Source organism: Leuciscus leuciscus (assembly GCF_965113295.1).
Source record: "Leuciscus leuciscus genome assembly, chromosome: 1".
Taxonomy (NCBI): Eukaryota; Metazoa; Chordata; class Actinopteri; order Cypriniformes; family Leuciscidae; genus Leuciscus; species Leuciscus leuciscus.
In genome coordinates this window covers 83,859,840-83,883,674 of record NC_138725.1, presented here as the reverse complement: position 1 = coordinate 83,883,674, position 23,835 = coordinate 83,859,840, and the positions used below count along the sequence as shown (strand labels likewise).

General features: G+C 44.4%; 2 protein-coding genes across 4 annotated transcripts; both read left to right on the top strand.

Annotated features, from left to right (window-relative positions):
* The first annotated feature begins 298 nt into the window (after positions 1–298).
* Positions 299–18,262, top strand: LOC309497177 (uncharacterized protein). 3 transcript variants are annotated; one of them, XM_082167409.1, is made up of 5 exons: positions 299–814; positions 1,985–2,067; positions 3,480–3,591; positions 9,301–9,382; positions 15,846–18,262. In XM_082167409.1, exons 2-5 carry the CDS (start codon positions 1,986–1,988, stop codon positions 17,958–17,960), a joined length of 2,391 nt encoding a protein of 796 aa, XP_082023535.1. In that variant the 5' UTR covers positions 299–814; position 1,985; the 3' UTR covers positions 17,961–18,262. The 3 variants fall into 3 exon arrangements, with proteins under 3 accessions (XP_082023535.1, XP_082023536.1, XP_082023537.1); XM_082167410.1 differs by having other exon boundaries at positions 300–814; positions 15,861–18,262; XM_082167411.1 differs by having other exon boundaries at positions 300–814; positions 9,301–9,386; positions 15,871–18,262.
* Positions 18,263–21,863: 3,601 nt separating this feature from the next.
* Positions 21,864–23,588, top strand: LOC309477047 (uncharacterized protein; the record flags this gene model as incomplete). The annotated part of the gene is made up of 3 exons (XM_082140172.1): positions 21,864–22,772; positions 22,860–23,408; positions 23,576–23,588. Exons 1-3 carry the CDS (start codon positions 22,261–22,263, stop codon positions 23,586–23,588), a joined length of 1,074 nt encoding a protein of 357 aa, XP_081996298.1. The 5' UTR covers positions 21,864–22,260.
* Positions 23,589–23,835: the final 247 nt, after the last annotated feature.

Genomic DNA, 23,835 nt, shown 5'->3' with positions numbered 1-23,835 from the left:
GCTGAGTTATGGTTCATTTTAGGACGCGTTTCAGAATGGACTACACTGACAGAGAGAAGGCAGAACTCGCTTCGTGTTTATTTTTCTTTATTTGGCAAAAAGCACAACACTTTGTTTTTATTGTGAGTATACACAAAAAAAAAATACACACTTAACAGGATAGATTGATGTATGAAACTCCTATGGAAAATCAAAGTCAACAGAGTATTTTTGAGTCTCTTTTACACTGATAAAAAAAAAGCGAGCTGGTATCGCCGACGATACCGCCGACCCCAGGGGGTTAACCTGTCAGGCAACACCTGACCACATAAGAGGCCTGGATGAAGCACTGCCCAGTCCTAGGGGGCGGGACTCAGCCTTAACCTGTCAGGCAACACCTGAGCATATAAGAGGCCTGGATGAAGCCCTGCCCAGTCCTAGTGGGCGGGACTTAGCCTTCACCTGTCAGGCAACACCTGAGCATATAAGAGGCCTGGATGAAGCCCTGCCCAGTCCTAGGAGGCGGGACTCAGCCTTAACCTGTCAGGAAACACCTGAGCATATAAGAGGCCTGGATGAAGCCCTGCCCAGTCCTAGGAGGCGGGACTCAGCCTTAACCTGTCAGGAAACACCTGAGCATATAAGAGGCCTGGATGAAGCCCTGCCCAGTCCTAGGAGGCGGGACTCAGCCTTAACCTGTCAGGAAACACCTGAGCATATAAGAGGCCTGTATGAAGCCCTGCTCAGTCTGTCCCTCTGTTTGCTGCAGAGAGTCAGACGGCACCTTATATTGCCCATCTTTCCCAGTCGGCTGAGCACCGGACGCAATATTTGGGTAAGTTATGGATATTTGTTATAGTTAATGATGTTTCTTTGTTCAATGTTGAATGAGTGCTCTGATTAAGATTTATTAGAATATCTTTGTTTACTGATTATTGTCTTCTTTTGGCTTTTAGCTGTTAAATCATCTGTCAGTCAGCTACATAAAACTGTCTAACAGCTCTCACCTCTGGGCTTCATGTTTTAACAGGCGTGCCAGTGCAGAGGCTTTTTAAAGAGCACAACTACCATAAAGTTTCTACAGTGGTAATAAAAGTATTAATCGAGCATGTGTAAAACTGGTAGTAACATCACGAAACATCATCGTAAATGTAATGTTAAAGCATTGATCGTAACAACCTGGAGGCCGCACACCTCCCCAGTGACAAGAAAATGCTTGTTTAAAGAGAAGGTAAGGGTATTTAGTTTGGGTTATGGTGTCAGGTACTGGATCACTGGTACTGGATCACTGGTACTGGATCATTATGGCTCTTATAAGGGATCTGGATCTCATAGATCCGTCCTTCCCGAGAGCGGCTCTTTCGGCACGGCTCACTGCCTGAGTTACATTCTTAGCTTTAGCTGGAAATAAATCTGCAAAACAAAAGACAAGATGGTTACAAAATAACACCCTACTAATGAAATGGAATAGTTTGGTTAATAAATAATATCACCACTCTATACGGACATACTGTAATTAACAATTAGTAAAAAGTAATTAGCGTAAGGGTGATTTGTTCTTTGGATCTGACGGGAGCCAGCTCTAGTTTGTTCACCTAAAACAGCTGACTCGTGCGGTGCTGGATGGGTCTGAGTCCGACCTGTGGCCCTTTGCCACATCTCAACCCCACCCCACCCCCACCCTCACCCCCACCCTCACCCCCACCCTCACCCCCACCCCATGTTGGGATGCTCTTTGCAACCCAGTGTTTTAAATGAATGCCCTTGATTGTAGGCTATAAAGATAATCGCTTTTGCAGTGAAATGGTAAAACGGCAGCGCACGAAACGTTTCCATCATGCAAATAGTTGGACTATTTGGGTAAAGCTCTCTGTCTATCAGGAGAGGATCTGAGTCAGAGCAGCCGGAGGACAGCAGAGGGACACCAGATGTTAAGCTGAAGTAATAACTGGAAAGGGTCGATGCATCACTACTTTGATAATAAGAAGTGTTAAATGTTTTGCAGAATGATGGCAGGTGGGATAAAGAGCCGGAGGACACTGAGTCTCCTGATCCTCCTCATCCTCCTCAGCCTCACTGAACTATTTGGTAAGAAATATTTGACATTTTAACATGTTCAGGCTCTCTTCTACATCTTTAAAGTTTCAATAATATTTGATTTGGCAACACCAGCGGTTACCGAGGTAATAAGGTGATTAAACAGCTTGAGGACACGATGTGTGAAATCAATAGTGTATTACAGTTTTTCTCAGTCGCTCTGGTACATTTCATTAATCATCCTTAACACTAAGAGGGTTTCTCAAAACAGTTTGTTCAAACAGCAGCAAACAGGGGATTATCTGCAAAAGCCCAAAGTCTTCTCTCAAAGTATATCTTTGTGTCAGTGAACATGTGTCTTTGGTTACAAACTATCAGTCGATGTGTTCAACATGTTGTCAGTAACAGTGTTTTCTGATGTAAACTATGCTAAGGCTTGAATTACAATGAGTGAATATGCACGAGGCTGCATCTTTCTGTACGAGGCATATGAGTTTCTACAGTACAGTTACACATTACCATAGGTGTCGTTTACACTGGGGATTTGGGTAGAGAATATATTCCAAAACTTTCTGAAAATACAGCATGAGAATTAACTGCACAATTACTAGAAATGTTTACCTTGGATATTATACAATTTGCAAGCACAGTTGTTCATAATCATTTGCATGAATGTGTCAAATTACAATATCTTGAAAAGAGAGATTGCTTTTATGAAGTGACCAGATGATGTGGAGGTTGAACAAGTCGGGTTTATTTTGGAGTTTCACTTCTGATCTGAGAAATGTAACAAAGCCACTGAGAAGAACTGTAATGACTGCGGCCCAGACAAAGTATTAGGGTAACCTAACCTAACCTAATCCTAACCCCCAGAGGCCATTTACCAGGAGAGATTTCTTTAAATACTGAACTGCCCTTATTTGTTTTAACCAAAACACTGTGAGGAAACCTTGTAACTTCTACACCAAACTAACTCATACAGTCACAGTACTAGGTTAGGTTAGACTAAAGTGTTTTTTTGATTATAAGATATTCGCCCTTGCTGATTATCTAGAAAAAGCCTGGGCAAAGAGAACAAAAAGTACATTTAGGTGAAACACTAAATCTGTAATTCTTTATTTTATTTTTTCACTTTTATGTACTTCTTTATTTATTTATGCATGTGTTAACCTACTGTGAAGTATGTTACCATCTACAGGAAGTGAATGTTATAATTTGAAGTGATTTGTGGTGTCTTATAATCCCGAAAGGGATGGGTCCTATATGGACATGACACAATAATAAAATGTATTCATTTATTCATTCATTCATTCATTTATTCATTCATTCATTCACAGTAAGTGTGGGTTAATACTCCAGGAGACACTCACTGAGCTGCTGAAATATAACAGACATTTTAATAAAGACGTCAGCCAATAAGCACGAGGAACACCTACATACAAAGTATAACATGTTTGTTTCAGAGGTGAAAGATGAGTGGCAGGAGCTCAGCCCCGACATCGCTGGCCTGCACCGCCTCAGAGGACTGTCTGAACACATGTTTCATGAAGGACTCAAGAACCCTTCAGACCAAAGGTATCTGGAGAAATGTTTGGAGAAATATCTCAGGAACGCCTTGATGGAACTTCATTTCCTTTGGCACAAAAGTCCACTTAGACTCAAGGGTGAATTATGGGATGAAATTTTATATGCAAAAGGTCAAAGGTTAACTTTGGGGTTTAAAATGTGTGTGAAGTATCCAGGTTTTAGATCTTGTAGCTTCTTTGCAGCAACATCCATATTTGAAGCATTGAAGGTTGTTGACTTGTGGTCAAGCATGGCCCTGCATTCTGCCATAATTCTTACTAATGGAATTTGCTTTGGTCATAAGGTGCTACATGTAGACTACAGGGACTCTCAGTCCTCCCTGAGAGGACTACAGACACTCGATTTTTATACTCTTTTTCAGAGTACTTACATTTTAATTATGTATTGGTATATAAAGACAGTTTAAACAAATTTGGGATAAAGTTTTTTAGAAAAAACCTGCCTACCCTGCCTTTAATTGCATTATTACGCGCAAAATTGAATAATGAATTCTAAAGTAGTGTATTGCGCACTTTTGATGTAAATGTACTGCTATATACACAAAAGTGCAATAACATGTGGTTTGCAAACACTTTAAACAAATAGCCTAATGTGCTTTTTACCAGCTGTATTACCCTTTACCCTTAAACATTAATGTAATCAAATCAAATATTAAACCAAAGCTATTTGCCACTGCCAGGGCATTACCTTTTATCTAGCTTGTTAAAACAAGTTACCATCAGAGTCCTGTTTCCTTCCTTTTTCTGAACAGGTATCCACAGGTATCTTTCATCAGGGAGCAGCAGAAACAGTCTGTGTTCAGTAGCAAGTTTCCCTGTAAGAGAGAGGTGAAGTGGTCGAGCACAAGCGGGTGTGTTCCCGTGAAACTGTCGCGGTTGTGCTCGCCTCACACACACGCCCGCCCGCTGCCAAAGTTGAATTGTCTTGAACTTTTTGTACACGACGCGCAGCACCTAAATAGTTATCAGGACATCAACAGGAGGGAATTCACATGGCAGAGCATCCCCGCTAAACTAAACGCAGGCCTATCAGGTAAAGTTATGTATAATTTTAATTTAAGTTAAAAAGGCTGCAGCCGTTGCCATGGTTACTATCCATAGAGCGCCTGCCGTTCACTCGCGTAGCGCTGTCTCCCTTCCCCTGAGAGAGCCTGCCGAAGCCTCCCTCCACTGCTGGTTTGGGAGGGTTATTTGCTGGCTGACCAACATCCCACCCCTCCTGTGACCCATGGTTTGACTGTAGGCCTATGTGTATTCAGAGCCAGTGAGCAACGGACTTTCAGAATAATCATTTTTTTTAAATGCGATAAAAAAATTGTCGGCGTCAATTAATAAATGCGTTAACCCGTGCCCAGCCCTAATAAATATGGAATAAAACAATGCAAGTTATATAAGAATAATAAAGAGCACCGGGAAGCACAGCCGGAAACTGAATTAACACACAAAAACAAAACAAAGCAAAGCGCACCTAACACAAGGCAGCTATACTCAGCGCCATCTTCATGTCTATCAGTCAGGCTCTAGTGTCAGTACTGGTACTTTACTTGGTTACACATCTGTTTGTTATAGTGTGTTTTTAATCAAGGGAAAATAAATAAAACAAGAACTGTTTTATCCTCTTAGGAACACATCCATCCATGAGGCCAGAGTTAAGAGATCCAGCAGCAGCTGAGGATGCATTTACTCTTTGTTCTCATCTAAGCTTTTTGGTTCAAATCTGTGAAAATACTTTCATTCAAATTCTCAGGCAGAACAAGCAGGAACCTCTCGGTCTGAAAAGTGAAGGCAGTGCTTAAAGCTAACGACCAGCAGGGGGCGCCCCCACTGGCTGCAGAAAGAAGTGTGATTGTATAGAAGTCTATGGGAAAATGAGGCTACTTCTCAGCTGATTTATTACCTCAGTAAACACTTTCCTAATGAGTTTATGGTCTAAGTCGCTAGTTTCAAGTCTTCTTCAACACAGCATGATGTTCATTTAGTAAATTATGGTCCTGTTTAGAGGAACATAGACCAGAAAGCAGGGGAGGCTTTAGGGCGGGGCTACAAGCTGATTGACAAGTCGCTACCACGGCAACCTGTCAGGGATAGTAACGCATATCCCTCCACAGCTCCACCCTTTTGTCCTAATATGGTCACTTGGTTCCAAAAATCAAAGATGGCGACGGCCACTATATCAAACTCAAGGCTCCAAAACGGTAGTCCACAAACCAGCGGGTGACATCACGGTGGCTACGTCCACTTGCTTTATACAGTCTGTGGTGCGGACTAGGGCTGTGACGGTATGGGATTTTTTCTTACCGCGGTAAAGAGGCAACAAATCTCGCGGTTTGGCGGTTAACCGACCCCCCACCCACCCCCCAAAAAAAAAAAAAAAAATCACCCGCGGCCGTGTCACACACTGCAGACGCGATCAAGAACGCATGTAGCTTGTAAATGACAATGGAAATGAATAACATAAAGCAGTATTCTTTATTAACAAATAAACAAATTATCATTTATATTAAATTGTAAATATTAATAATTAACTATTAATTAAGGCCGGCGACACACTGGCTAAGTGTTGTGAGTGTGGCGTTTCTGTTGCGTGTCAGCTGCGTGGCTTTTTTTATGTCTTTGCACACCAGAAACAGCGCTGCTGCTGCTAGGTGACATATAAGCCTCATTGGTGATATATTCGACATATGGGGAGAGAGTTGTGGAAGGCCTATACTTAAAGGTGCATTAAGCAAGATTCTGAGTTTTTGCAGAACTATGCCACCTCTGGCGGCAAGTGAAACTGCAGCCAGAGATGTGCACGCTCATGGACCACACGCACACGCACGCTTGCACGAGCACGAGCTGTTCATAACCAAAGGAGCATCAGCCGCAAATATTTTGTTTACAATCATAATGTCTTCAGAGGTAATAAAGTTATAAATCTGCAAGTCATTTTAAATATGTGAAAGGAAAGGCAATTGAGTAAATTACACACTTATGTGTGAGGGAAAAACGGGGGTAGTAGAAAACTTCGTTTTTTATTTCCATCTATCTCCATGTTGAACTGTGTTATGTGTTTACTGTATCCACTTATGATTGTATTATTATGGAAACACGTTCATGAACAATATAAGTTGTTACTTTGTAAAAGCTCTAAGCACAGTCGGTCAAAAAAGTACACTCAATTGTCTCAAGGTAATAAACAATTAAATGGCACTTATACTTACGTTACCATAAAAGCCAAACAGGCTAATCCGCCGAAGATTTGTGGGGGTTTAGCCTGTTTTATTGATCTGCTAAGTAACATATTCCAATAGCAATAGATCCTAATTAAGCAGTAATTTGCTCAAAATTTGTGTCTAATTATCTAACTTATATATCAGCATTTTATATCACACTCAAGATATTTGAACTGTTTTAATCGAATAGCAAATCATTAAACTACATGTAGTGCAGATTTATTTAGTAGATATTTTGAAAAAAGCCAACTGAGCATCCCGTTTGAGCCCTAGAGCAGACCGGAGATCTCTCCATTTATTGAAAGCCTTCCCTATGTTTACTCTCGTCTTATTCCGACGCCTGTCTGAGTCCAATTTTGCCCTTTTGGTTGCACTAGAGACAAGTTTTCTTTTTTTTATCTTGCGTGGAGTTTGCGTTGGTGTTTGAAATGAACTACAAGCCGGTCTCTTACAATCCATCTTCTACGGAGAATGCCGGCGAATACACAAACCTGCCAGACATAGCTATGTGAGCGTGCCGTGAACGCGCATGACGTCACGCCCAGTCTAAAATTCCGGCCCGAATCCCTCTTATTTATTTTACTTTACAGGATTATAGAGACAATCTCAGTGATCAGAGAACGGCTCATTCAGCCCATCAGGCAATTGTTTAAGCATGTATGGGTTAGAAAACGGGTATTTTTAACATGAAAAGTTGCTTAATGCACCTTTAATGTTAAACATAAATATATAACAGCAAAGACAGCGTCGGCAGTATTGATGGCAAAATAGGCTACAGAATATTTCGTTCTGTATTGACAGGTGCAATATTTGAAAATCGATAATATTTTTTTTTATTACATTTATATCTGCATTTATGTCAAAACCTAAACTTTCAAACATCAAAATGTAATTTATTAATATGTATTCATGTCAAAATGACATACAAACATTTTTTTCCTATTCTATTTTGCCAGGAAACGCTTCCAACAGGCTTGCTTGAAAAATAGGCGTCGGTTCTATTTCTAGCATGCACGCGTTTCCGCGCGGCTCATGCCGCAACTGAGACGCGCGTCTCACGCAGGCAGACGCCACAGGATGGTTAATTTTTCTAAGATGTGGTCTTAAGTTAGTGGTATTTCCTCGCGAGACGGATACTTTTGTGCGACAAATACGGCATATTGCCTTGTCCAAATTCACCGGATTCCCCTTAATTGTCACCTGCCTCAAAGGCGACACAGTATTTGGCTTAGACACTAGATTCGTGGCTATTTTTTGAATAATGTCATTCGGCTAGCGCCGTCAACTGTTATTGCCTATACCACATAAGAGAGATCGCTACTTGCAATTAAAATCTAACTCCAACTGTTTACGTTATGCTTGTCTTTTATGCCTGTGTTTGTTTGTATTTAATTGAACATTATCTGTAAACATCACAAGTACTGAAACCTAGCAGTTAATTAATAATAATCAGAAACACACAAAAAAATAAATCCCCCATATGTTTAACGGACTGTCCCTCCCTTGCGCAGGAAGCGTTTTTTTTTCTCCAGAAGCACTTGAACATGAGACTCGCAGAATACAGTAAATTATAAGCAAATATTAATGTGTTTATAGTTCATATCACACACCATATGCACTCCTGTAGCTTTAAAAAAAAAAAAAAAAAAACAAAGTGCGCTGATGACCTCACACCGCGGTAGGCATCTCATTAACGCGATATTGCGGTGATGCGGTTATCGTCACACCCCTAGTGCGGACCAAACCACCGCACTGATGCCGCTGAAGACGAGTCTCGCCGTGAGCGCCTGTCGCCTACTGTTCTTTGGTTCATTGGATTATTGTAGCGGATTCTAACTTTAAAAAGCAGTTTATCTCCGAGGTAGTTTTAAACATTCTTAAAAGTTATGATCGATGTTGTGAAAGAATCCCCAGGACAATTAGTTGATTATTAATTTGTTGATCGTAGTAATTTTCCAAGCACAAATGCCAAACATTTGATGGTTTCCAGCCTCTCAAAAGCGATAATGTTCTAATAATTAATCATTTCCTTTGTCTTAAGGTTATATTAAATTGAACATCTTTTGGTTTTGGACAATTAGTTGAACAAAACAAGACATACGATGACATCAACATGTGTGAACAGGCATTTTTCACAGTTTTGTAATCTTCATGAATTGATAAACTGAATAAATAATCCACAGATTAAGTTGAAGTAAAAACAAAACACAAGTAGACGTATCGATCATAGTATGGAATAAAAAAAATAAAGATCTTATCATGTCTTTCAGAGTCAATAAGGATTGACATTTTTATACAAATAAAATGTTTAATTTTGCAAAATATTTAATTTATACCAATGTGTTATTATTCTTCTTTCTTAGAGAAGATAATCTCAATCTTAAATCATTAACTTTTCACATGGTCTTTATCAGGTTTTAATGAATTTGTGTAATTACTGTGTGAACGCAGCCTCTATAATAAGCATGTTCATCTTCTTTCAGGGAGGACATTGACCAGAGTGTGCAGGGTCATTCACAGCAGTGTGAGGAGGGGTTTACGTCCTGCGACACTCAGGAGGAACAGGTTGGTGGACTTTAGAAGAAGAATCAGTAGACACCGCTGAGTTTAGAAGATCTGAATTCAATACTGGAATCCAAATCTATGGGAAGAAATATGTGCCACTGGAAAATTAATTTAATGAATAATAATAATAATAATATATCAGGCTACAAAGCTGTACTGTAATTCTCGGTGAGACAGAGCATTTAGCAGCAGGAGTCATAGTTGAGACTTGAGGGAAATACCTTGCTCAGTCACATTAATTATAAAAAAAGTAAAAAAAGGACTGTCACCTCACAGCAAGAAGGTCGTGGGTTTGAACCTTGGTCGTTCCAGGCAGGGCTGGACTGCATTCTGGAGACATACTTGTATCAACCCTCAAAAACTGCTACCTTGTTTTGCCATTTGTCCAACTGAACCCTATAAATCATTGAGCTACATTTTAATTATTAAATATCATAGGCCATTAAATACATTTATTATGATTTTTATAATTACTACTGATAATAATACAAAAAATATTTAAAGGTTCAGTGTGTAATATTTCTGAGGATCTATCGACAGAAATGCAATATAAGATCCATAACTATGTTTTCAGTGGTGTATAAAGACCTTATATAATAAACCGTTATGTTTTTATTACCTTAGAATGAGACATTTATATCTACATAACCGCGGGGTCTCTTACGTGGAGGTCACCATGTTGCACCGTCATGTTTCTACAGTAGCTGAAAACAGACGAACAGCGCGACAGAGCACGTTTCACGTTTTTATATACAGTCCATGGTTTCGTCACTAAGTTCTTCTTGTTCTACTTCTGGTAGAATCCAGGCAGTGCAGACACTCATCACTATGTTGAATACATACGTTAGAAGAAGTAGTAGTAATAATAATATACTGCAGGGGTCTGCAAATAAGTTTTTAATCAGAGCAATATCTTCTTGGATGGGAATATAAGCCATAATATTACATAGCTGAGGCATGTTATTCGGTTAGCTCAGTTGGAAAGGTGCACGGCTCGCAACCCAAGGATTGAGGGTTCGATCCCACCGTGGGACGTTTTTTTCTCTCTCTCTTCAACAAATGAATTCTGCAGCGAATGTTTCTCAGATCACGGCATGTGCGGCACTGTTTGTGTTTTGGTGTTTGATCCGCATCCATCGACCTGCTTTTGCATTTCCCCAGTATCTCCAGGCAGAGGACATTTAGGGGAATCACGTATTCTGACATCTCTTTCAGAGCTGTGTCAAGCAGCCTACAGACTCTTTTAATGTATTAACTCCTTCAGAGTTTTTCAAAGTAAAAGCTCAGTTCAACTTCAAATACAGCATTGCTGCAAAGAACATTCTCGCGCTTTTATTCCGTAGGTAAAACCACTAAAGAGGAAGTGATTATGTGAGTAACTGTTGCTGTCATGACTGAGATCTATTTCAGCACAGCCATCAAAGACTAATAAATGAATTCATTTTAATTCAGTTATAAACCTGTGCACCTTTAATAGCTCCTATGTTTCAGAAGGTTTTCTGCTCATATTCAAAACTTTCTGCACATTAAAAATCTCTCCCCCATATCTGTGTTCTCTGACATTTGCAGAATAATAAGTAAGGGATAATGTATCGCGAGGCGGTTGTTATCGCGAATACACCCCCGACAGGCTGATCGGGACCCCGACGCTAAGCGGAGCCTGAATCCTGAAGGGGTTGTTATTCGCTATAACAACCGCCTCGCTATACATTAACCCGCTTATTACATGGCTACCTACCAAATATATAAATAATTTGACACAAATTATTGATTTAAAAAGGAGTTTATTGATTTAAAAACTATTGTATTGCTTCCGCTAAAGAAAATAGTCCGTTCCGCGTCCTTAGCAACGCTCATGGCATTCCGCGTTTCATGGCAACGGTGTATTATACTTCGCAGCGGCCTGTTATCAAGAAATAACACACCGCATTCTACATTGGAATTCAACCAAGCCATGGTATAATTTGAGATATAATATTATGAGATGTGAGAATGAAGTCATTATATTTGAACAAGCTCTAGCTGCCCCACTGCTGTGCATTACCCTGCGCTATTGCTCTGCTGATATGATAGTAGGCTGCTACCCCCTGTAGACCGTCTGACAGACACAGAGCCCGTCTGACAGACACAGAGCCCGTCTGACAGACACAGAGCCGTCTGGGACTGTACTGGATGAGACGAGCTCACTGCTCTTCATCAGAGGTAGAAAACACTTGTGATCAGACAGAAATATCACCACACATGTTCACTTCAGCACCTCTGATAACCTCAGAGGGAATGAAGCATCCTGGAGCAGACAGTCAAACAGAGCAAAGTGTCTGTGAGCGAGGGGGACAGAGACAGCGAAGAGAGCGACAGGTGTCTCTGAGCGAGGGGGACAGAGACAGCAAAGAGAGCGACAGGTGTCTGTGAGCGAGGGGGACACAGACAGCATAGAGAGCGACAGGTGTCTGTGAGCGAGGGGGACAGAGATAGCAAAGAGAGCGACAGGTGTCTGTGAGCGAGGGGGACAGAGACAGCAAAGAGAGCGACAGGTGTCTGTGAGCGAGGGGGACAGAGACAGCAAAGAGAACGACAGGTGTCTGTGAGCGAGGGGGGCAGAGACAGAAAAGAGAGCGACAGGTGTCTGTGAGCGAGGGGGACAGAGACAGCAAAGAGAGCGACAGGTGTCTGTGAGCGAGGGGCACAGAGACAGCATAGAGAGCGACAGGTGTCTCTGAGCGAGGGGGACAGAGACAGCAAAGAGAGCGACAGGTGTCTGTGAGCGAGGGGGACAGAGACAGCAAAGAGAGCGACAGGTGTCTGTGAGCGAGGGGGACAGAGACAGCAAAGAGAGTGACAGGTGTCTCTGAGCGTGTCTGTGAGCGAGGGGAGCAGAGACAGCAAAGAGAGTGACAGGTGTCTGTGAGCGAGGGGGACAGAGACAGCAAAGAGAGCGACAGAGCGACAGGTGTCTGTGAGCGAGGGGGACAGAGACAGCAAAGAGAGCGACAGGTGTCTGTGAGCGAGGGGGGCAGAGACAGCAAAGAGAGCGACAGAGAGCGACAGGTGTCTGTGAGCGAGGGGGACAGAGACAGCAAAGAGAGCGACAGAGAGCGACAGGTGTCTGTGAGCGAGGGGGGCAGAGACAGCAAAGAGAGCGACAGGTGTCTGTGAGCGAGGGGGACAGAGACAGCAAAGAGAGCGACAGGTGTCTGTGAGCGAGGGGCACAGAGACAGCAAAGAGAGCGACAGGTGTCTGTGAGCGAGGGGGACAGAGACAGCAAAGAGAGCGACAGGTGTCTGTGAGCGAGGGGGACAGAGACAGCAAAGAGAGCGACAGGTGTCTGTGAGCGAGGGGGACAGAGACAGCAAAGAGAGTGACAGGTGTCTCTGAGCGTGTCTGTGAGCGAGGGGGGCAGAGACATCAAAGAGAGTGACAGGTGTCTGTGAGCGAGGGGGACAGAGACAGCAAAGAGAGCGACAGAGCGACAGGTGTCTGTGAGCGAGGGGGACAGAGACAGCAAAGAGAGCAACAGGTGTCTGTGAGCGAGGGGGGCAGAGACAGCAAAGAGAGCGACAGGTGTCTGTGAGCGAGGCGGACAGAGACAGCAAAGAGAGCGACAGGTGTCTGTGAGCGAGGGGGGCAGAGACAGCAAAGAGAGAGACAGGTGTCTGTGAGCGAGGGGGACAGAGACAGCAAAGAGAGCGACAGGTGTCTGTGAGCGAGGGGGACAGAGACAGCAAAGAGAGCGACAGGTGTCTGTGAGCGAGGGGGACAGAGACAGCAAAGAGAGCGACAGGTGTCTGTGAGCGAGGGGGGCAGAGACAGCAAAGAGAGCGACAGGTGTCTGTGAGCGAGGGGGACAGAGACAGCAAAGAGAGCGACAGGTGTCTGTGAGCGAGGGGGGCAGAGACAGCAAAGAGAGCGACAGGTGTCTGTGAGCGAGGCGGACAGAGACAGCAAAGAGAGCGACAGGTGTCTGTGAGCGAGGGGGGCAGAGACAGCAAAGAGAGAGACAGGTGTCTGTGAGCGAGGGGGACAGAGACAGCAAAGAGAGCGACAGGTGTCTGTGAGCGAGGGGGACAGAGACAGCAAAGAGAGCGACAGGTGTCTGTGAGCGAGGGGGACAGAGACAGCAAAGAGAGCGACAGGTGTCTGTGAGCGAGGGGGGCAGAGACAGCAAAGAGAGCGACAGGTGTCTGTGAACGAGGGGGGCAGAGACAGCAAAGAGAGCGACAGGTGTCTGTGAGCGAGGGGGGCAGAGACAGCAAAGAGAGCGACAGGTGTCTGTGAGCGAGGCGGACAGAGACAGCAAAGAGAGCGACAGGTGTCTGTGAGCGAGGGGGGCAGAGACAGCAAAGAGAGAGACAGGTGTCTGTGAGCGAGGGGGACAGAGACAGCAAAGAGAGCGACAGGTGTCTGTGAGCGAGGGGGACAGAGACAGCAAAGAGAGCGACAGGTGTCTGTGAGCGAGGGGGACAGAGACAGCAAAGAGAGCGACAGGTGTGTGAGCGAGGGGGACAGAGACAGCAAAGAGAGCGACAGGTGTCTGTGAGCGAGGGGGGCAGAGACAGCAAAGAGAGCGACAGGTGTCTGTGAGCGAGGGGAACAGAGACAGCAAAGAGAGCGACAGGTGTCTGTGAGCGAGAGGAACAGAGACAGCAAAGAGAGCGACAGGTGTCTGTGAGCGAGGGGGGCAGAGACAGCAAAGAGAGCGACAGGTGTCTGTGAGCGAGGGGGGCAGAGACAGCAAAGAGAGCGACAGGTGTCTGTGAGCGAGGGGGACAGAGACAGCAAAGAGAGCGACAGGTGTCTGTGAGCGAGGGGAACAGAGACAGCAAAGAGAGCGACAGGTGTCTGTGAGCGAGGGGGGCAGAGACAGCAAAGAGAGCGACAGGTGTCTGTGAGCGAGGGGAACAGAGACAGCAAAGAGAGCGACAGGTGTCTGTGAGCGAGGGGGGCAGAGACAGCAAAGAGAGCGACAGGTGTCTGTGAGCGAGGGGGGCAGAGACAGCAAAGAGAGCGACAGGTGTCTGTGAGCGAGGGGAACAGAGACAGCAAAGAGAGCGACAGGTGTCTGTGAGCGAGGGGGGCAGAGACAGCAAAGAGAGCGACAGGTGTCTGTGAGCGAGGGGGACAGAGACAGCAAAGAGAGCGACAGGTGTCTCTGAGCGAGGGGAACAGAGACAGCAAAGAGAGCGACAGGTGTCTGTGAGCGAGGGGGACAGAGACAGCAAAGAGAGCGACAGGTGTCTGTGAGCGAGGGGGGCAGAGACAGCAAAGAGAGCGACAGGTGTCTGTGAGCGAGGGGGACAGAGACAGCAAAGAGAGCGACAGGTGTCTGTGAGCGAGGGGGGCAGAGACAGCAAAGAGAGCGACAGGTGTCTGTGAGCGAGGGGAACAGAGACAGCATAGAGAGCGACAGGTGTCTGTGAGCGAGGGGGGCAGAGACAGCAAAGAGAGCGACAGGTGTCTGTGAGCGAGGGGGACAGAGACAGCAAAGAGAGCGACAGGTGTCTCTGAGCGAGGGGAACAGAGACAGCAAAGAGAGCGACAGGTGTCTGTGAGCGAGGGGGACAGAGACAGTCAAACAGAGCAAAGTGTCTCTGAGCGAGGGGGACAGAGACAGCAAAGAGAGTGATAGGTGTCTGTGAGCAGCCTCCTCCTCTCCTCTGGGGGGGGGGGCTAGTAAGAGATGTGATTGGGCCGGCCCAATGTCAGTATAGAAAATCACCCAATGGGCTGCTGTCTGCACTTTATGGGCTGATCGTTGGCCCATTTTTTAAAAAACAGTTATATAAATAAATAATTTACGTCACACCGGCCCCAAAGGTGCGTCGCCCGGTACGCCAGATCACCAATCCAGCCCTGGTTCCAGGCCTCTCTGTGTGGAGTCTGCATGTTCTCCCGTGTCTGCGTGGGTTCTCTCCGGGTGCTCCGGCTTCCTCCCACCGTCCAAAGACATGCAGGCTTGGTTAAGTGGTGTCTCTAAAATTGTCCTTAGGTGTGAATGTGAGTGTGAGTGGTTGTTTGTCTATGTGTGGCCCTGCGATGGACTGGCGTCCTGTCCAGGGTGTACCCCGCTTTTCGCCCGATGTGAGCCGGGATTGGCTCCAGCCCCCCGAGACCCTGTACGCAGGATAAGGGGTTGACGATGGATGGATGGATGGATGGATTTTCAGTGAGGAACAAATTCAGTTTCACAGCAAATTTATTCAATTTCATTATATTACAGTCAGTTAAAAAATTATTGGAATTAATACATTCAATAATTTAAATTGAGCAATTCAAATTCAAATCTAAATTCAGTTTCTAGTGACACATATTTCTGCCCATACAGTCAGTGTTAAATTAATAAAACGAGTTATTAAAAGAGTTCAACATCAGAAAACATGGAGTGAGATACCACATGTTTCATAAATGATTATCTTGGCCTAATCTTTATTCATATTAAATGTTTTATATATTTTCATTTCCCAGCATGTTGATGAACAGAAGATACAAGATAGGCCGATAAGTGCTTCAGAGATCTCACACAGCTACAGCCAAACACTTCTGGTCATGACTGACAAAGACAAGCCAACAGAGGACAGAGTCCAGCAGGAGTCCAGCATGGATCCTCATTACTCAGTAATAGTCAGCAAAGAATGCCTGTTCAATGTCTCGTGTGTACCAGAAGCAGACAGCGACACTGTAGTGAAGATATCTGGAAGAGTTTCAGAAGATGGACAAACTGTGTCTGGCCTTAAAGCAGTCTTAGAAACAAACCAGGAGAATCACCAGATCTACCAGGTCATGAATCAACCTGACTCAGTTCCTCTCGACCAAACTCCACAAAGACCGGTTGATCATAGCACACAGTATGACCACCAGCAGATCCTCATTATGCAGGATGACCCTACTGTCAGAAAAGCTGCTGCTTCTCTCTATGAGAAACGTCCAACAGTGACCTCCGTCTACGCTCTTGATAAAAACCAGAGACCAGAACTGATCCACGGTGCCTCTGTGCCTCTGTCAGAGGACAGCCGACTGACGCTGGTAGGCCACGGTGAGAGAGACAGCTCTGGAGAGACGAGACTGGCAGGGTACACAGCTCAAGACGTCGCCAAAATCATTCAACACACCTTCAGGACGGGCGATAGAATCAAAACAACAAGTGTGGTGGCCTGTGAGGTCGGGTCAGATAAAGAGTTTGCTGAAACCCTGCTGAGGGAGCTCCATGAGACTGCCAACATCGAGACAGAGCTGCACCTCAGGAACGCTGTGCTCCAGGTCAGACACACAGGAGAGATCATCACCCAAGAGATCTCTGAGGAAGGGGTGCAATGGAGACATAATGATGACAGCAAGAAGGTGGTGGCAACCCTTGATAGGAACGGAGACGTAATTATCAGAAATGAGCCTGGCAGGAGAGGAGAGGAAGTTTTTACTAATGAAAGAAACTTTCTAATGCTCCCAAAAAATAAACAACCAAAAAAGCCTGGCAGTAAAGGAGCAACAAGTATTGCTAAAGTTACCTACAGAAACAGCTGGCCTAATGAGCCACGCAGATTTATTGACCAGAATGTTTTTGACAAGTTAACGCCTGCTGACCAAACTGCTATTAATGAACTTGAAGCTCTGTCCTGGGCCTTCTTTCATGCAGACCTGATACTTCCACAAAGAGTAAACACAGCCAACCTGGACATAAACCAGAATTATGTAATAGGGGTAAAAACAATAAAAGAAAATAACCAGCTGGTTGGCATTCAGTGGATAATGGATCAGCAAGGACTAAATAATGTTCTTTCCAAGTGTTATGAGATTAAGACAGCAAGAGATGTCAGAAGAATAATCCATCATTATGCAAAGGATGGAGAAGATGACATCACATACCTGATGGTCACAGACTGGATATACGTTGTTCATCCTGTAAATCTGTATGTGTATCCAGTTGGAAAAAGGCTTGACCAAAATCAAATAGATGATGTGACAAGGAATAAAGTCAAGAAACTTATTGAGGGACAGACAGACAGAGTAGATTACACAAACCTTCGAGCTAAAATAAAAAAAACAAAATATGCTAATTATGTGAAAGATATTTTTCATGATGAGCAAACTTACCTACAGCTAGATGAGGCCATGTACACCACATATTTCACTGCATCAGTTATAGCTGAATCTGCTCGAAACTTCCGGACATTTCCTCTGATTCTTATGGCAGTGAAAATGGTTGAAAAAGCCAGAAAGGAAGGAGAGGATTTTCTTTATGAAGAGCATTCAATGGCAAGAGGAGGTAGTTGGATTAACCAGGACCTACGTGGATTTAGCGGCTCAGCAACACCTGAAGTTTCCAGCAAACCAACTGCTTCCGCTAGTATAACGTCTCCCCTTAAAGAAGTCATAGGCAGAGAAGTCAAACTGTATAATTCGTGGATAAATACAATAGATAGAGAGGTATTGGATGACAAAAAGGTAAGCGAGATTGCAGATGAGTTCCGGTTAATTGAAGGTGATCCAGTTAAAAAATACAACGATTTTAAAACCAAAATTAATAATATCAGTGGAGCTTCAGCATCTGGTAGTGGATTGTCCCATGTGAAACATAAGCGTTAGGTATACAACATTTTTTTCTACCGTACAAGGACACTGTAAGTCTCTCTGTGATGTATATAAGCTCAGTTTTACTGTACCACCTCAGAAAAACATAAAGGCATGAGGGCGTGAGAGGAAGGAGGAAACATAGAGATGATGGGGTAAGGAAGGAGAAACCGTTTACAGCTAGCATGATGGGGGGAGAAGATAGAGACATGGGGAATGAAGACCTCCTCTCATGTAGACTTATATTGTTATATGCCTGTTTCTCTCTGTCTGACACATGAAACATGTATACATAATAAATCTCTTGGCAAAAGTAACTGGTGTAGCTTCCGTGATTCAACAATAATGGGGGAAGCAGGATTTTTAAATCTACACCGGGATGTGTATGTACAGGGATAACTGTGCCCGTTAGCTTATGTGTTTCCTCTGGAGATTAGTAAAGCCTGATATAATCAGTGTAGGGAGTGTATCATCCGTTTGTTCACTCTTCTCTCAGCACCAGTGCTGAACACTTGGCGAGGATGTGCCGCAGTCTGCAGAGTTCTGCATTTATCACTGAGCTAGGATTACAACAGGCATATTTGATGGTGGATATGTGAAAATTTCACTTTGTGGCCCTGAGATGTCGGCAAACGCATGGAAACATAAACTCACAGGGGTGACAGGTATGACTTTTAGTAGAGTGGATGAAAAAGAAAACTGTGAAAAAGGAGTGTACGTTTTTTGAAGAACAAACTCTTGTTGGCATGTAAGTAAAACAAATTAAAACAACTGTAAATTATTTAAATTGTTACATTAGTTTTGTAAGCTAAAGAAGCCCATGATGCTGTGATTGGCTCTGATGCTGTATTATAATAGCAATCTCACCCTGCCTTGCTAAATATAATGACATATCTGCTACATTTTGTGTAATGTTAGTAGAATAAAATGCATTTTTAGTTTTAGAGAGGATATTGCAAACCTGCGTCACTCCCCCTAGCTAAATATAGATCCATCTGCCTTCTAGCTTCATTATTTCAGCTGGAAATGATTTGTTATCATTGTTCTGTGGTTGCCAATCTGAACAATTTAGGGAGAAATCCACCAATTTCTGCACAGGGAGGGCTGTATCTCTGCTTTCTGAAAACAGCTGACTCAAAAAGTCATGCATCTACAAGCATGTGGAAGTAGTAAACATATACTTCTGTGCCTCTTTATGGCCGGAGAATAACACTTATTAGATGTACCCATGAAGCAAGACTCTAGTGTCAGCCATTGTCTGCATAGCCTAATATAAATAAACTTTTTCTTTTTTTAAATAAAATTTTCTTTTCACAAAAAAAGAGTGAGTTACCCTACACAGCTGGGCCTCAGCCCTCTCCCAAACAGTCACGGTGAACAAATACGGTCAGTTTGAAGAACACCTGCATGTCTTGAACCTTTAGCTTAGGAGATTCTGGACGATGCACATAGCACAGTCTTCTGGCACAGTGCTGCAGGGTGACACACCAAGCTGTGGATCTGTCCAAGCTTTAAAAACAAGGTACATTAGGGGGTTTGTCCATGAAATATTTGGGTTTTGCAGCATTACTGAAATTGTTCGCTTCAATTTGGAAGGGCAACTGCAACGACCAATTCACTGTGTATTTGATGGTTGTATTAATGTAGCTGGACTTTAAACAAACTCAGAGTAAGCAGAGAGTGACAGCTTTATGCATACACTGTTCCTTGAATTATAGAGAGAAACACATGTGCATTAAGTAACAGGCAGGTGGTATGACAAAATTACTTTTAATGCTCTGTCCAGATTATCTGAAGAAAGCACATCAGCTGCAAACATGAAGCGGGAATTGGCTAAAGTGTCTGCTCTGCTTAGAAGGGTTTATTATGTCGGAAAAATTAAGGAGACACCGGCAGACACAGCGACCAGTGGTGCGCGGGTCAATGTATAAACAACCCGCACCCGACCGACGTTTTCAACTAACCCGCCCGCAACTCGGACCGCAAAAAAAGAAAAATAGGTGTTAAAGTAATGATTATGAATGTGTCTAAAATAGCAAGGAGACATTTAAGTGTTTAGTAATAAACTGGTGTTTTCTGTGTCTCTGCAAAGATGAAGTTTGCGATGCGGACTCGCCATGAACGCCAGAGAGAAATGCACATTTCATATGGATTACATAATGTAGCCTATTTATTTTGGTTTGAATATTTTCGTTTAAAAGTAGACATTTCAAGCTTTCTGTAATTAGCCTATATTTCTCAAATCTGTGAGGCACAAGCTGAGTTTCTGCGCCCTCCAGTTCACGTGCAATGCAAGTGATCGTGCCGACGCCTTATTACATTGTCTGCTATATATTTGCTTCTTATTTATTAAATACGGGCAATTGATTGATAAAACATTGATCAAAATTAAGATACAATTTATACAAAACGAAAATATTTTAAAAAGAGTTTTCTATAAAACAAAACTTAATGAAGTCGTCAAAATCATGTTTTACCAAAAACAGCGCAGTTGCTAGGAGGGCGCCAGCGCCTCTGCCTCGCAAGTGGATGATAGCCCTGAAGATGCCTAGCAATGATATACCTTTAGTGGTAGTATACCTTTAGTTAAGTTATACCTTAAGAGTCTTCGTAGCGCGCTAAGAGACAAGGTTATCGGAAAATGCAGCCCAGGTATGATGCGTAATGGAGATTCCAAAGCGCTCTTCTTTGGTCAGAACCATGGAGAGCGATCGCGGATAGGTCTGTCCTATGCACCGAAACTTTTAACAATGCAACAAAATATTTAAAGAGCATCAAGCTATTAAAATCTATATTATGTATACGCACAGATAATATAACAGTAGGCTATATTAGTCAATATTTTTTTTATTAGGTTAAGCAGTGATTGGATAACGTTTTTTTATTTTTTTTATTTAACGTTTTTAATTTAAGGCCCACACACAATTGGTCTGGCCCATCCAAAACTGGCGGCCCATCATTTTCCATTTCAGCTGTCTAGATGCATATTATTGATGAATGCGATGTTTGAAGCTCTCACAAGCACAAAATAAATTCAGGCATAGAATATGTTAATAACATTTTTATTAACGCATTTTAGACGAACAAAAACAGGTAGGCTAAGCCAAAGACTGAGGCTACAATATCCATAAATAAATGTTCACAAATACCATTGAAAGTAAAACTGAAAACTGAAACACACAGTAAACTTAACCTGGGCTTAAAAAGAAGGCTAAAGGGTGCCACTTGCCTCAATATCCATAAATAAATGTTCACAAATACCATTGAAAGTAAAACTGAAAACTGAAACACACAGTAAACTTAACCTGGGCTTAAAAAGAAGGCTAAAGGGTGCCACTTGTTGGTAAAAAACAAAGTAGCCTAATACAAGATAAACGCAAAATATGCATTTGTATAAGAAAATAAAATTGGCTGCATTGTTTAGCCTACACAAATATATCCATAAAACTAACACAGGAACCTAAATCAGATACAGTAAGCCTAACTTGGGCTTAAAAGGGCTATAAGGTGCCGTTGGTGGCCTAAAACAGAAGATTAGCCTACTTATTTTTAGCTTTCCTCGCGCTGTGTAGAAATAATATTGAATCAACCGTCCCTGGGTTGAGACGGTTTCTTCTTGCCTCTATGACATGACCTGCAGAGCTGAATGTGCGCTCACTGGCTGCACTTGATGCTGGAACGCAGAGGATCCTCCTCGCCAATGCACGAAGCCTCGGGAAGGTGGGTGCCTGTCTCTCCCAAAATTCAAGCAACCGGTCCTCGTCACAGTCATCCAGCGTAAAGTGTGCAGCACGGTAACGCTCCAATTCGTTCGTTAGGCCCACATCAGCGGTATCATCGGCCCATTCAGCGAAGTCCACTCTAGGTCTTTTCTCTCTCTGACTTTCGTTAGTGACGTCTATGGAAGGTAAAATTGTCACAAGTTTGTCCTGTCTTGTTTTGCACTTGGGTGTTTGTTATGTTGAGCCATGTGCTCGTGTTCATTGTTAGCCCCGCCCTTCTTGTTATCTTGTTATTGGTTTAATTAATTCCACCTGTTGTCATCGTTACCTTCTTTTGTTTGCCTCCCTATTTAGTCTCCTTGTGTCTGTTGTACTGTGCTGTTACGTTGTCTAATGTTCTTGTGTTTTGTTCCTAGTGTTTTGATCTGTTTAAGTTTTGTTCTAGTGTTTTCCCCCACGTGGGAGTTTTGTTTGTACCTTTTTGCTTGTTTTGTTAATTAAAGTCTTATCTTGTTTTGCTGCATTTGAGTCCTCGTTTATGTTTCTTGACCGTATCGTGACAGAACGTAACAGCCATTTGAGGACTCAGCAGCATGGATTCTCGCGGGCTTTCTTCTACCACATGGGACAGAGAGGAGTTTAGAGGAACCAGGCTGGCTAAATTCAGGGGAACTCGTGGAGGACGTAGGGGAGGAGATACGAGAGGTGAGCACCGACAGTATTCTCCAGTTTGGTCATTCTTTGACCACGGACCGGCGAGGTTCAGCCCCGAGCGTCCTTCATCGCCTGTTCCCGTGGTTCCAACGCCGATGGTTCCAGTGATCTCAGTGCCGGTGGTCCAGAGTTCGGGGGCTTCAAGACGCAGGAGGAGAAGAAAGACCGTCACGCCTGCCGAGCCTGTGTCTTTGGACAAGATGGCCGTCGCCGAGCCTGTTCATGTCACACCTGCCGAGCCTGTGTCTTCCGACAAGATGGTCGCCGCCGAGCCTGTTCATGTCACGCCTGCCGAGCCTGTGTCTTCGGACAGGATGGCCGTCGCCGGGCCTGGGTCTTCGGACAAGATGGCTGTCGCCGAGAGTGTTCACGTCACGTCTGCCGAGCCTGTGTCTTCCGACAAGATGGCCGCCACCGAGCCTGTTCACGTCACGCCTGCCCAGCCAGAGATCGTTCATGTCATGTCTGCCCAGCCAAGGACTGTTCATGTTATGCCTGCCGAGTCTGTGTCCCCTGACATGACGACTGCTGAAACATTGTTGAATTATTTTTCAACGCTGTTTAATATCCTGGAGGTTCCCGGGAAGGTTCATATCACGCCTGCCCAGCCAGAGATGGTTCATGTCGCGTCTGCCCAGCCAGAGACTGTTCACGTCACGCCTGCCCAGTCAGAGACTGTTCACGTCACGCCTGCCCAGTCAGAGACGGTTCACGTCACGTCTGCCCAGTCAGAGACTGTTCACGTCCCGTCTGCCCAGCCAGAGACTGTTCATGTCCCGTCTGTCCAGTCTGAGACTGTTCAGATTACATCTGCCCAGCCAGAGATGGTTCTAGCCACGTCTGCCCAGTTGGAGACAGATCGGGAAATTCCCATTCTCATGGCCGGGGGGGCACTGACCGGCTATTTAGAGCGTTTAGCTCGGATCCTGGAGACGCCTTTCAAACCTTTAGTGTTTGTTCCTGAACCGGAGCCAGTTCTTATGCCTGATCCGGTGGTGTCTGTTCCAGTTCCTGAGCCGGAGCCAATGTCTGTTCCTGAGCCGGAGCCAGTGTCTGTTCCTGAGCCGGAGCCAGTGTCTGTTCCTGAGCCGGAGCCAGTGTCTGTTCCTGAGCCGGAGCCAGTGTCTGTTCCTGAGCCGGAGCCAGTGTCTGTTCCTGAGCCGGAGCCAGTGTCTGTTCCTGAGCCGGAGCCAGTGTCTGTTCCTGAGCCGGAGCCAGTGTCTGTTCCTGAGCCGGAGCCAGTGTCTGTTCCTGAGCCGGAGCCAGTGTCTGTTCCTGAGCCGGAGCCAGTGTCTGTTCCTGAGCCGGAGCCAGTGTCTGTTCCTGAGCCGGAGCCAGTGTCTGTTCCTGAGCCGGAGCCGGAGGCGTCTGTTCCTGAGCCCTCAGTGACCGCGGACTCCACCGGCTCAGTAACAGGAGTCCGTTCCAGTTCCTGAGCCGGTGGAGTCCGTTCC